Source organism: Corythoichthys intestinalis, chromosome 17 (genome assembly GCF_030265065.1).
Source record: "Corythoichthys intestinalis isolate RoL2023-P3 chromosome 17, ASM3026506v1, whole genome shotgun sequence".
Lineage (NCBI taxonomy): Eukaryota > Metazoa > Chordata > Actinopteri > Syngnathiformes > Syngnathidae > Corythoichthys > Corythoichthys intestinalis.
This window is the reverse complement of record NC_080411.1, coordinates 11,157,165-11,172,062: the sequence shown is the minus strand read 5'-3', so window position 1 is coordinate 11,172,062 and position 14,898 is coordinate 11,157,165. Positions and strand designations below refer to the sequence as shown.

Below are 14,898 nucleotides of genomic sequence, written 5' to 3'. Positions count from 1 at the left end.
TCACTGGCACAGACAACCTTTGTGTATTGCTCGAAAATACTAGCCTCATAATGTAAATACGGAAATAAATCGGAACACTCTGCTCAGTAGGGGCGGGCCGAAGTCTAAGAAACCGGATGCCACGTCCCACTCTTCTGTGAATTTCAATTAGTAGACGTCTAATCTATTTCAAATAGGAGGGTTGGCAGTGATTGATCGAATTTTCACTTTCCTCCCAGTTCAAATGGCGTGCACATATTTTGCTGTCAATGGCACCCAATGAAGTTAAAAAAATAAAAAAATACTGAGTAGACCTCTCAAGGTCTGCATTTGAGCATCAAATTGTTGCTCCTTTTAGGTTCTTGTTTTTCAAAGTAAATGCTGAAAAAAACCCATACCCATTCTGTTAGGGAGCGCTGGCAATCGGACCCCAAAGCAGACAAGGGAAAATTCCGTTATTATTTTACAAGGTTTATTTTCAGCGGCGCGTCGAGGGTCGTTGTAGCACACGTGCACGTCGTGTGGTCGCTGGCAGGCGTAGACGTGATATCAGGCAACGGTACAGGTTAGGGAGCAGGCACGAGGAATCCTGGGACGGAACAAAGGTCAGATTAGCCGGGAGTATATATGTCGGTAAATACCTGAGTGCTGGACGTGACTGACGGGAATGCCGAAAGAGTTGGTCTGGCGACGAGTGGCAACGACGATCAGGCTTTTGTAGGCCCCCACCCCCCCCCGGGGGCGCCACCAGGCGTCCGAGACAGGTGACCGGGATTGGCACGATGGAACTCGCGAATCAGGGACTTGCACAACACCTGCCTGGCAGGGATCCAGCTCCGCTCTTCAGGCCCATAGCCCTCCCAGTCGACCAGATACTGCAACCCACGGCCACGGACGTCCAAGAGCCGCCTCACTTTGAAAGCTGGGTGCCCATCAATTGACAATGGAGGAGGAGGATCGGCACCGGGGGGGGCAACGGGCTTGACGAGACTGGCTTGATCTGGGAAACATGGAAGGTGGGGTGGACACGGAGGGACCTTGGGAGCTTGAGGCGGACTGAGCAAGGATTCACCACCTTCTCTATTTCATAGGGGCCGACGAAACGTGAAGCCAGTTTCCTGGAGTCAACCCTTAGTGGCAGATGCTTGGAGGAGAGCCATACCCTCTGGCCCACAGAGTAGACCGGTGCTGGTGCACGGCGACGGTTGGATTGGGTCTGGGAACTCTCAGAAGAGCAGATAAGCGCAGCACGCGCTCTTTTCCAAACGTTATTGCACCGGCTGATGTGCCTTTGCACTGAGGGCACCGCAATGTCCTGCTCATGGGAAGGGAACAAAGGGGGTTGATAGCCCAGTGAGCACTGGAAGGGGGACATACCTGAGGAGGCATTCGGCAAGGTGTTATGTGCATATTCGACCCAGGGAAGATGGTCACTCCAAGTGTTGGGACATGACTGCGCCACACAGCGGAGGGCTGCTTCCAGCTGCTGATTTGTGCGTTCACACTGGCCGTTGGTTTGGGGGTGGTAACCTGAGGAGAGACTCACACCAACGTCCAGGGCTGCACAGAAGGCTTTCCATACCTGGGAGGTGAATTGCGGACCCCTATCCGATACAATGTCGGATGGTATGCCGTGCAGGCGGAAGACGTGTTGGACCAGCAGCTCTCCGGTCTCCTTTGCTGTCGGGAGTTTGCGAAGTGGGATAAAGCGGGCCCCCTTAGAAAACCTGTCCACCACGGTGAGTATGATCGTGTTTCCTCTGGATGGGGGCAGGCCGGAGACAAAGTCCAGGGCGATATGGGACCACGGGCGACCAGGGATAGGAAGGGGGGGGAGCAGCCCAGCGCTGGCTTTGGTAGAGGTCTTACCGCGGGCGCAGATGTGGCACGCCATGACAAAGGACCAAGTGTCCTCCAGCATGGTGGCCCACCAGAACCGTTGGCGCAGCACGGCCAGGGTTCTGCGGATACCTGGGTGGCAGAACAGACGGGATGAATGGGCCCACTCTAGCACCTGCGGACGGACGGATTCAGGAACAAACAAGTCGCTCTGGGGGCCCTCCCGGGGGTCAGGATGTTCACCAAGGGCCTCCTTGACCTTTGACTCTATTTCCCATTCCACTGATGCGAGAAAACAAGTGGAAGGGAGTATGGGAGCCGGTTCCTCTTTAGTTTTGCCGGGCAGGAACTGGCGGGACAGGGCATCAGGCTTAATATTCCGTGACCCTGGGATGTAGGAAAGGGAGAAATTAAAGCGTTCAAAAAACATGGCCCACCTGGCTTGACGTGGATTGAGTCTCTTAGAGGATCTTAGATACTCCAGGTTCTTGTGGTCGGTCAAAACTATGAATGGAATCTTTTCCATTTGTTCCATGCGTACTTGAGTGCCTGTTTCCAGGTAACAAAAACCTATCAACAAATGACCGCACAGGCTAACCAAAGGAAGAACTGGCATTGAGTGGTTTTCCAGGAAGAAGTACAGGAAACAAATTTGGGCTTCTTGGGATTTTTAGTTTGAAGTGTTATTGTGTCTGCCTTTAATTAGCCCAAATAAGCTACTGTCGTTCTCAAGGTTCATGTTTTCCTCTCCTGGTAATCCTTGAGTAGGAGCAAATGAAACAACAAAATAGCTTCTATAGCAGGGTTAGACATATAATGGAAGGAAAATGTATGGGAACCCTTTGGAACTTCTGAAATTGCTCCATAAATAAATTATGGAGTAATGGTCATTTTTACAACCCCTAGCAAAAAGTATGGAATAGCCAGTCTTGGACAAGCACTGACTCAGACATTTCATTATGTAGAACAAACTCAGATGAAAAGCTTGAAAAAATAATGAATTAGTTCAAAGGTGCAACTCCTTGGCAGTCAGAAACACTAAAAGAAATGAATAAAAAACATTGTGGTGGTCAGTAAATGTTACTTTTATAGAGCAAGTGCAGGGAAATAAATATAGAATCATTCCATTCTGAAGAAAAAAATATGGAATCACTCCATTTTGAGCAGAAAATACAGACACACCCAGTCAATTTCCTTTCCTTAATCGGGCCCCTGCCTCAGATTAGCTCTGCTCCTTAGTCAGCAGTTAAAAACTGCAGTTGTCACACCTTGGAGGGCTGCTGGACCAAGTGGATTCACAAGAATCATGGCTCCAACAAGAGAGATGTCTGTTGAGACCAAGGATAGGATTATAAGACTTCTTGAAGAATGTAACGCTACACGTATGGTTGCCAAAGATGTGGGCCGTTCAGAGTAAACTGTATCAAAAATCTGGACCAAGTACAAACAGCATTACAAGGTTGTTAAAGTTAAGCGTACTGGTAGACATCCAAACATCATGACAAACAACTAAAGGCCATATGTCTTGAAAACAGAAGATGTACAACAAGACAAATGAAGAAATGGGAGGAAGCTGGATTCAAAGTATGTGACAGAACTGCAAAATCGCCTAAAGGAAATTGGAATTTCATATGGGACAGCAGAAAGGAAACCATCATTGAAACTTACAGAAAAGAACAAGACTGCAATGGTCTAAGGAGAGGCAATCATGGACTGTGAATGACTGGATGAAGGTTATTTTCAGTGATGAGTCAAGAATCTGTATTGCTGGAACTTTTGTTTGGTGCCGTTCCAGTGAGATTTACAAAGATCACTGCCTAAAGAAAACATCAAAATTCCTTCAGTCCATGCTGATATGTGGCTGCATGTCATGCAAAGGCACTGGGGAGATGGCTGTAGTTAAATCTTACATGCACAAGTTTACATTGAAATTTTAGACAGCTTTCTTAAAATATGTTTGGGGATAATCAAATCATTTTCCAAGATGACAATGCATCATGCCACAGAGCTAAAACTGTTAAAGCATTCTTTGCAGAAAGACTAATACAGTCAATGTCATGGCCTGCAAATAGCCCAGATCTCGACCCTATTGAAAACCTGTAGTGGAAATTGAAAAAAAAAAAGGTCCACAGCAAGGCTCCGACCTGCAAGGATGATCTGGCAACTGCAATCAAAAGAGATTTGGCACCAAATTGATGAAGAATACTGTTTGTCACTCTTCAAGTCCGTGCCTCAGAGACTGTAAGATGTCATAAACGCCAGAGGTGGTGCAACTAAATACTAGAGATGTGTTTTGATTGTTATTTCTTTGTTTGTTTCTCATGATTCCATTTTTTTCCCCCTCAGAATGGAGTGATTCTATATATATTTCCCTGCACTTGCTCCATAATAGTAACATTTGCTGACCACCACAATGTTTTTTATTCATTTCTTTTAGTGTTTCTGAATGCCAAAGAGTTGCACTTTTGAACTAATTCATTATTTTTTCAGCTTTTTATCAGTTTTTTTTTTTTCCTAAATAATAAAATGTCTGAGTGAGTGCTCGTCCGAGACTGGTGATTCCATACTTTTTGCTAGGGGTTGTAGCACAAGAATAAGCAGATTCTTCTTGAATATTATACAGACTTGAAAAAGCATGGGAGTGCTTGCTTTTCTGGTCCGTAAACCATTTCCTATTATTTTGGGGCATTTACATGTCTCTTCCTGTTCATTTTTGGGCATTCCTGGTGTTCTGCCAAAATGTCCTACATCGACGAAACGTTCTTCAAGAGGCAAATTTGAGACCCAAAGTACTACCGTCTGCTTTCAACTTTTTTTGTTAAGATACATACAGGCAGAATGCACTAAAAATGCCTTGAGAAAATATTTAAATGTAGTTATATCAAATAAGGACAGTTTGAATATGCTTTGTGGCTAATGTGGTCAACAGATCAACACTCTGCTTTGAAGCTACCACAAGAAAACACAATGGTTAAAAGTATGAGGGAAATACATGCAAAAAGTATTTTTTGAGGCAATGAAAAGTTAATAAAAAGCGCACTGATCGTTGTGTAGGATGTCTCGCCGCTTCACTGGTTCACTTCCTGTTGATTTTGGGGCAATTTGAAATTTTCTGTAAAAAAGAATCATGTTTTTGTGGGTTGTTGTATGTGCCATTGAAAATGAACAGACGAATCGAAAATTTATGAGGTTTTTTTGGTCAAATTTTGGCGGAATCTGCGTTTTTTTGTTGTTGTTGTTTTGCCCAGAAACTTATCTGAAAACCTTTGGGTGACTGGATTTTGTGAAAACCCCTATAAAACCCCTTATAAAAAATGTTTTTGGTGCAAGTTTGAACGTTATAGGTGAAATCCAGTGTTGTTAATAACGGCGTTACAATATAACGGCGTTACTAACGGCGTTATTTTTTTCAGTAGTGGGTAATCTAATTAATTACTTTTCTCATCTTGGCAACGCCGTTACCGTTACTGAGGACGGAAAGGCATGCGTTACTATGCGTTACTATATTGGTCGAAAAGTCTGAGGGAGACGGACTCACCGAGACGACAGAGCAGAGCAGGAGTTGGGAGGAGGCAAGAAAGATGTGACGCCGAGCAAACGCGATGCTAGGTAGCTCCAATAATACATGTTGTAGCCGATAGCCTACAAACTACGCCCGCATGTTATGGTAGATATGGTAGACATGGTAGATATCACTTGTACTGTATATAGATATAACTAGATGCAAAATGACAGACATGGCACTAAATGCGTTAGTAGACAGCCGCCATCTTGAAGCAGTAGACTTTTTAGGACGGCTCTGTTGTAGAGAACCTTCCTAGCGAACCTAAGTAACTTTTTATATAAAATACTTCTAAATCGGCAAAATCTTGACTTGAATCTATCTTTAAATGATGAAACAGCTTTAAAACTTTCATATATCGAAAGTAGAGAGAAGGGAACTAATGCAATAATGGGAGCAATTCTAACAACTTTTAACAGTTGATTCAGGGTAAAGAGTAAATTAGGGTAAAGAATTGGGCTCGGGCCAATTGTACCAAAAAACTTCACATAGTGTGGCCAATGTTTTTTGTTTTTTGTTTTTTGTTTTTTTTGAGGGGGGAAAAAAAAAAGTAATTATCACCAATTACTTTGCCAAGTAACTAATTACTCTTACATTCAGGTAATTGAGTTACTAACGCAATTACTTTTTGGGAGAAGTAATTTGTAACTATAATTAATTACTTTTTTTCAGTAAGATTAACAACACTGATAATCAAACAAAAACAGGGCATAAAGAAAAAAAAGTCATTTTATATGTGGGATCCACTCAATTGCGTACCGCATAGATGCTATTTTTAGACCGTACGTCACCATATTAACCCTGCCTAAGCAGTCTGATATTAAGAATCCCCCTCAAGAATGATGGGAAACAAAAAATGCTCATTTTATATTCTTGTAAATTAATTTTATTGCGGACACTGCATTTCGGGGTCATGAACATATTGTGTCCGCCAATGTACTTCATTTACATTTTCATCAGAGGGGATGGACGTTTGAACACCAATTTTTCTGTGTCAAGTGTTTTATTTGGTAAAATTTGTGTTTTTTTTTTTTTAACATAAGTGTACACATGTTTGTTACAGCTTTACAGTTTGTCAAAAAGTGAAGGAAGGAAAAAGCTTTAAAAAACACAATTTCCTTGTTGGCTGTCTGTGAAGCTGAACAACTTCACGTTTAGTGAGGACAAAATACGTCAAATTGATATAGTTAAAAATAAGATACTCTGTGGTACAATAAGGTACTGTTTACACAGCAAAAAAAAAAAAAAAGACCGGAGACCATGGCAGGTGAGACTCCGGTGCCGTAAAGTCGGAAAAATTCAAGTACCTCATAACCCGGGGACTACCTGTATATGGTAACCCAGTGTGACTGACTAAAACAGCACAAACACGTATTGCCCACTTCTTCATTGCGTTTGCATTTATTTAAGAAAAAATTAAATCAGGTGACTAGATTATTTTTTATGTGAGTTACGCATTATGTTTTGCATACTGTATAAGTAAGGTGATTTTTCTCCTTGCTAATCCAGTAGCGTTTTACACTTGTTTAGTTTGAAAGTGGCGAACCTAAAAAAGATAATGTCAACGACACTTTCCCCTTAGCTTTGGCTCATCTTCCCTCCGTGTGCTTCTGGATGGACATGTTGAAAACAGACAGGAAGAAATCGGCATCCTTCATTGTGATACACATGGGCGGTTTGATGCGGAAGGTCTGAAAGAAACCCAGAAATCACACTCGCTGCATTATCGCCTGAATTTGGGGCTTATTTGAAGTCCTTCCACTTATTTTCACAAGAAAATCCGCCGTTTTATGGGAAAACAATGAAATTGTGACGCTGTGATAAATCGTCGTATTTCGAGCTTGTCGTCATACAGTGGGGCAAATAAGTATTTAGTCAACCACCAATTGTGCAAGTTCTCCTACTTGAAAAGATTAGAGAGGTCTGCAATTGTCAGCATGGGTAAACCTCAACCATGAGAGAGTGTTAAAAAAAAATAAAAATAAAATAAAAAACAGAAAATCACATTGTTTGATTTTTAAAGAATTTATTTCCAAATTAGAGTGGAAAATAAGTATTTGGTCACCTACAAACAAGATTTCTGTCTGTCAAAGAGGTCTAACTTCTTCTAATGAGGTCTAATGAGGCTCTGCTGGTTACCTGTATTAATGGCACCTGTTCTAACTCATTATCGGTATAAAAGACACCTGTCCACAACCTCAGTCAGTCACACTCCAAACTCCACTATGGCCAAGACCAAAGAGCTGTCGAAGGACACCAGAGACAAAATTGTAGACCTGCACCAGGCTGGGAAGACAATCTGCAATAGGTAAAACGCTTGGTGTAAAGAAATCAACTGTGGGAGCAATTATTAGAAAATGGAAGACATACAAGACCACTGATAATCTCCCTCGATCTGGGGCTCCATGCAAGATCTCACTCCGTGGCGTCAAAATGATAACAAGAACGGTGAGCAAAAATCCCAGAACCACACGGGGGGAACCTTGTGAATGACCTATAGAGAGCTGGGACCACAGTAACAAAGGCTACTATCAGTAACACAATGCGCCGCCAGGGACTCAAATCCTGCATTGCCAGACGCGTCCCCTTGCTGAAGAAAGTACACATCCAGGCCCGTCTGCGGTTTGCTAGAGAGCATTTGGATGATAAAAAAAGAGGACTGGGAGAATGTGTTATGGTCAGATGAAACCAAAATAGAACTTTTTGGTAGAAACACAGGTTCTCTCGTTTGGAAGAAAAAAGAATACTGAATTGCACCATACCCACTGTGAAGCATGGGGGTGGAAACATCATGCTTTGGGGCTGTTTTTCTGCAAAGGGACCAGGACGACTGATCTGTGTAAAGGAAAGAATAAATGGGGCCATGTATCGAGAGATTTTGAGTGAAAATCTCCTTCCATCAGCAAGGGCATTGAAGATGAGACGTGGCTGGGTCTTTCAGCATGACAATGATCCCAACCACACAGCCAGGGCAAACTAGGAGTGTCTTTGTAAGAAGCATTTCAATGTCCTGGAGTGGCCTAGCCCGTCTCCAGATCTCAACCCCATAGAAAATCTGTGGAGGGAGTTAAAAGTCCGTGTTGCCCAACGACAGCCCCAAAACATCACTGCTCTAGAGGAGATCTGCATGGAGGAATGGGCCAAAATACCAGCAACAGTCTGTGAAAAGCTTGTGAAGAGTTACAGAAAACGTTTGGCCTCCGTTATTGCCAACAAAGGGTACATAACAAAGAATTGAGATGAACTTTTGGTATTGACCAAATACTTATTTTCCACAATGATTTGCAAATAAATTCTTTAAAAATCAAACAAGTGATTTTTCTGTTTTTTTTTTCGACATTCTGTCTCTCATGGTTGAGGTTTACCCATGTTGACAATTACAGGCCTCTCTAATATTTTCAAGTGGGAGAACTTGCACAATTAGTGGTTGACTGAATACTTATTTGCCCCATTGTATGTCGAGACAAATGACGAGTTGTATGTCGAGGTACCACTGTATTATTATTCATGGAATGATCAACTGTGGAAGAATCTCAAATCCATCATGCGAGCAGTTACCTGCCCATAAACTCCTCCCTTGCCGATGAGGACGCCCATGTCTTTGATGTCCTCAAAAATGGCTGCCATATCCTGCTGAGGCAGTGGCTTTCTGCTGGCCTAAGTACACAACAAGAGCGTGGATGGTTGAAAAAAAAGCAGAGGAGAGTTGCATATGTTAATCACCCATAATGTAGCAGTACTCTGAAAAACCTCCTTATGCAAAGCTGAGCACGTAATAATTTTCCGAGAAGATTGGATTTTTTTTTCTACAGTAAAGTGGAAAAACACTGCCTCTTAACAATCAAAAGGAGTGGACTTACAAAATTGCAGCATAACAATTATCTTTAATTTTAGTTGAGGTAAATTATAGATGCAGGTGTATAAATGCATGCTAGGCGTACGCTAAAATGTTTTTTGTTTTTTTATTTTATTTATTTTTTTATTATTTGTTTATTTTTTTATAATTGTGTAGCCGCTCCCTCTGTATTAAAATGTACATTTATGGAACATTTATATCCTCATACACTGCTGGCCAAAGCACTTAAAAACTTATTTTCCACCATGATTTGCAAATAAATTCTTTAAAAATCAGACAATGTGATTTTCTGGGGTTTTTTCCACATTCTGTCTCTCATGGTTGAGGTTTACCCATGTTGACAATTACAGCCCTCTCGAATATTTTCAAGTGGGAGAACTTGTACAATTAGTGGTTGGCAGGGGTTAAAGTGGCAAGAATTTCTTGCCGGAACTCCTCGACGTAAAGGTCGTCACGGAGCCAGAAGTTTTTTTTTGTTTTCTTTTTCTCATTTTTTGAGGTGGTGGCGGGGGGGGGGGTCAAACCTCTTTACTGAAATGCAAAGAAAACTGTTTAAGCAGTTATTTTTTTATAACACATACAAAAACTGTTTTTCATTCAAAATTGTATTTTTTCAATGATTTGCAAAATAAAAGTTAACAAAAATAGCAATAACCCTAACCTCCATCTCCTAATTTTGATCTTCCCTCATTTCCTCATATACTAAATGCCAAATCTCAATTTTAACTACTTAAGAACAAAGGATGTATATTAAAATTAAAGTTAATGTAAACATTTACTTTTTCTTATTTTTTTAATAATTCAGATATAAGTAACATACATTCAGAAAAATAAGTACAAATGACATATTATGCAGAGTTAAATGGAATATATTTTGAAGATCGCACAAACATTGACTTTTTTTAAATCCCAAGGACATGAATAAGTAACATAACATGACTAACATAAATGAACAAATATAAGTCCAAAGTGCACATTGACAGCTAAGATGTTCTGAACCTCCCCATCAGAACAAATAAAACTAAATATGATAATAAGCCTTCTAAAACTCTTTCGTTGCTCCTAAAGATTTGATCCATTTCATGTTGCATTGCCCTCTTTTTTGTTGCATCAATTCAACGTTGTTGTTTTTTTTTCTGTTCCAGAAAACATGCACATTTGAACCAATCAGAGCTAACTATCTCTGCTGATCACGTGTGCGTGTGTCAGCCTATTGAATGGATATATAAGTCCAAGCGTTTTGCTTTGCTGCGTGCATTCGCACATTGACGTGACTCATCATCGTCAGACTCGGATAACTGCAGCAGCTGGGGAAACCTCCATGCCGTTCGTGGAATAAAATAAATAATAAATATTGGTGGAAACGAATTACGCTACACAAGCACGTTATTATGCTTGTTGTTAACACTTGTGTATGTAAATCTGATGTTGGTAGATTTTCTTCTTGGATATGAAATGCATGTGTGGCAGCTTGGCATTTTTTTTTTTTTTTTTTACATAGCATTTTGACAGTTGCCGTCTTATTTTCGGAATCAAAGCACCGTGTACTGAAACAGCATTCCGGCCCTGAATCTTATACCGGAACAGAATTCCGGCCCTGAATCTTATACCGGAACTGCGTTCTGGCCCTGAATCTTATACCGGAACTGCGTTCCTGACCGTTCTGGCCCACTTTCATCCCTGGTGGTTGGCTAAATGCTTGCCCCACTGTATGTACACTTATTAAAATATCAAGGCAACATCAAAGGCATGCAAATTCGGACAAAATAGGCTCAGGTGTTAAAGGGTTAATGCAGTGGTGTGAAACCCTTAATCACTTGTTTCCAGTGTTGGGAATAATGCCGTTATAAATAACGCTGTTATTTTTTCAGTAACGGGGTAATCTAACTAATTATTTTTCCGCCGTTACCGTTACTGACGGTCAAAAGCGGTGCGTTACTTACTCTGAATAAATTGAAGAAACTACCAGCCGTAGCGAGTCTACTCTGCTCTGTTTATTTGTCATCCAAGACTTAGGGTGCGTTCAGGTTCGAGAATAGCGCACGTATTTTGTTTTGTGCTTTTTCTTAGCAAAGATATACCACACAGGACGTGCTGGCACTCTGTTTCTTTAATAGCACATATAACTTCAACATTAACACAAACGTACGGCTCTCGGCAGGCCGTGTCTCTAACTCACTCCCGCATCATGTGAGCAAAACAATATTGGCGCCGTGTGCACTTTAGGGTGCCTCGGATAATTCTGTATCGGAATATTACAGCATGTACTTCTTATGACTCCAGGCTGTTTGTCCCTGCTCATTCAATTAGACAATGCTTTCCAAAGCTTGCTAACGTTTCTGTGTTTGCTACACCTGAATGCTAGCCTCGTTCCCATCCCCCACTGTCAGCCAGCAAGAATGCTGCTTCCATCTTGAGGACGGCAGACGCTTTGAGGGTGACGGGAAGAGTAGGGGGACGAGGCTACCTGAATGCACCACCTGGATAGATGCGATGGAAGTGATTGTTATTGGCTGAGGGTTAGAGTCATGTGTCATGGTAAGCCAATCGGCGCCTGTGTTTTCACACACAAACCGGAACAGCGCATGCAGCAAACACACACACACACGCAAAACAGATGCAGAGGGATATGATGGCAGAGCATTCAGAGGAAAATTTGTCCTTTACGAGGTGGAGATATAAACACTATTTCAAGTCAAAATACTTGAAGTACAGTAGGCTATGTCTACTTGACCAGTTGTCTCAGGTTGTGAGAGTTAGATTTAATTGATTAAACTCACTTTATATTGTTTATTGCTGATTGTTATTTTATTATATTGTTTACTGTTTATTTTTGTTGCACTTCAAGTTTAGGATAAATCTGTTGCTGGTGAGGTGCAATAAATATTACAAGGTTCTATGACACAACTATCTGTCTGTTCTTCTCTGTTCAACTGACTCGAATACTGCACAGAAAATTTCAAATTCTTTGACATACAACAACTTCTTTTTAAAGTAACGGAAATAATTACTTTCCCTGGTAACTAGTTACTTTTACTATAGAGTAATTCAATTACTAACTCAGTTACTTTTTGGAAGAAGTAGTGAGTAACTGTAACTAATTACTTTTTTTAAAGTAACGTGCCCGTGCTCGTTTCAGCTGAACCATAAACAGTGACCCAGGGCCAACCCTGCCATTACCTTGTCTTGGACCATTTCCACTCCGATCTGCAGGCCTTTGCCCCGGACGTCGCCTATGATCTCATACTTGTCTCTGAGCTTGGCGAGTTCAGTCATCAAGTAGGTGCCCACCTCCAAACTGTTTTGCTGTGTGCCTTCATCTTTGATTGTCTGATGAGCAAGCAAGCAGTCGTATACGTTAGTGGCGATTGCATCAAACAAAACAAGTCAGGAATATGTGATGTTATTGGAGCGTGTAGAACTAAGGCAACGTTTAGCACGTGTCTGTCCCTGAAAGTGTTACAGAAAGACGGAATTCTTACATCTAGGACGGCTGACCCGATGGAACAAGCCACCGGGTTTCCGCCAAAGGTGTTGAAGTGAACACCGCTTGTGAAACTGTCTGCGATCTCTGCACGCACAAGGAAACAAACATTCGCTATTAAATGTCATTGGAGAAATATTGTGCAAGTGCTCAAGAGCTGATGTTGAACTGAAATTCTGATAATATACAGGGGTGAAAGAGGGCCGGAATGATCCGAAACACCAATCCGGTATAAAATTCGGATGCGGGACGGAGCGGAACGGTGCTTTGATCCCGAAAATATGACGGCAAAAAAAAGAAACTGCCAGGCTGCCACATATACATCTCCAAGAGGAAAACAATCTACTAACGTCAGATTTTTACATACACAAGTGTTAACAACAAGCCTAATACAATGCTTGTGGAGCGTCATCTGTTTACACCGATACAGATTATTTACGTATTTATTCCATGGACGGCACGGAGCTCTCCCAGCATGTGTATCTGCTTCAGTCAACTTCGCTAGCATGTGGGCTTGTTATTTCCAGGAACAAATCTAACGCGCCTACGTCATATGTCATTATCGAGGACAACTAAACATAGATATTAAAAAAAAAAGAAATAGATGCTATCTCCAATTGACTTCCATGACAACATTCTATCCAGTTTTATTATTAATATCTACTGACTAATCCGAGCAAAACGACCGGAAGTACCTCGTCCGCCATTGCTGAGGTGTGCTGCCCGCAGCACATAGCCAGCGTTACTGTTTTCATTGATTGACACTGGGCTGCTACTGGGGTGTGTAAACACCCAAGTAATGGCAGCCACCACTAGAGGGCGATGTTCAAATATCTCTACTCGGATTAGTCAATAGAGTCGACAGGCAGATGGGTTTGTCAAGAGCAGTGTTGTCACAGATTACTTTAAAAAGTAATTTAATTGATTACACCTCAAAAAAGTAATCTAGTTACTTTACTGATTACTTTATTATCAAGGTAACTAAGTTACTTTAAAAGTAACTTATCAGTTACTTTTGACGAATTTTTCTCCTTTTGTGGCCTCAACATAAAAATGACATCAGACATAAGGCTTAATCTTTGAGTTAGCGGGGTTTTAATTAGTTGATGGAGTTGATTTCAACCACCATTGACTCGCGCTAGCTTAGCCACTCCGGAGCCCTGAAAATAACAAATAACTGACAAACTGCACGGAATTTGTTCAAATCAACTCCAACGACTAAATAAAGACCTAGCTGTTAAAATATTATCGATAAAAGTTGTAAAGCAATAAAACAAACAACAAAAATTAATGATATAAACAAGAATCCTACAACGTATTTCATAATGGGTCAAAATCATTTTTCGAGCAGATCATGTGACTAGCACCTTAGAGACTTTCTTTTGCTTTGCTTCGCCAAAACTACACCTGTGGAGGCAAGAGCGACATTTAGAATTTCTGTAAACCTAAGCTTTCAAACGCAACCAACAACAACTGAGCTTGAACAGTTTTATATATATGTATATATACAGTATTGGCCAAAAGTTCACCTCAAAGGTGCTATAAAACCTGTTTTCAGTTATTTTACTTTTTTTGCCATTCCACATGTTCATTCATAGTTTTGATGTATCCGGAGAGGATTTACAGTAGTAGCGAAAATATATAAAACGCAAAAATGATGAGGTGTGTCCAAATGTTTGACTTTTGTTTTAGTCATCAACATGCTTTTACCCCCAGTCCCACAAAAGAAAAACTCCGCCTATGGTTACAAATACTCACAATAAAATGTGCATAAATGCTGGTTACAAACTGTAGAAGTGCTGGCCGCCTTGTTACATGTAGGCTTTGTTTCGAGGTTTGTCGCGTTGTGCTGTAATTCCAAGCGCTTCCTTGTTGAATTGGATGTAGAGTTTTTAGCGGCCGACAGTCTTTTTCAGCCAGCGCAAAGTTTGCAACGCACGGAGATATTTTTGTCATCTTTACTGGACAGAAATGTGAAGTAATGGCTGTATTTCCATTGAGCAAAGGCAGCCATTTGCGGTATATATCCTGCCTTTCACTGTTAGCATTCTGACAAGGCAGCGAGGCTATGTTGTTGCCCGCAGTGGCAGACAGCGCTCAAACAGCATGGTAGTACACGTGAGCCATTTTTTTTCCCCGATGAGAAAACGTGAGATGTGATGTCACTCCCAAACTCAA

At 41.4% G+C, this 14,898-nt stretch overlaps 1 protein-coding gene across 2 annotated transcripts in view; it reads right to left on the bottom strand.

Annotated features, from left to right (window-relative positions):
- Nucleotides 1–6,296: 6,296 nt before the first annotated feature.
- The window catches only part of agxt2 (alanine--glyoxylate aminotransferase 2), a 29,458-nt gene continuing 20,856 nt past the window's right edge, over nucleotides 6,297–14,898 (bottom strand). For both annotated transcript variants that reach the window (XM_057818122.1, XM_057818123.1), the window contains 4 exons: nucleotides 12,719–12,807; nucleotides 12,417–12,566; nucleotides 8,939–9,037; nucleotides 6,297–7,071 (listed from right to left, as the gene is read on the bottom strand). In XM_057818122.1, coding sequence (XP_057674105.1) covers nucleotides 6,970–7,071; nucleotides 8,939–9,037; nucleotides 12,417–12,566; nucleotides 12,719–12,807 — 440 coding nt within the window. In that variant the 3' untranslated portion in view covers nucleotides 6,297–6,969. The remainder of the gene's footprint in view (nucleotides 7,072–8,938; nucleotides 9,038–12,416; nucleotides 12,567–12,718; nucleotides 12,808–14,898) is intronic.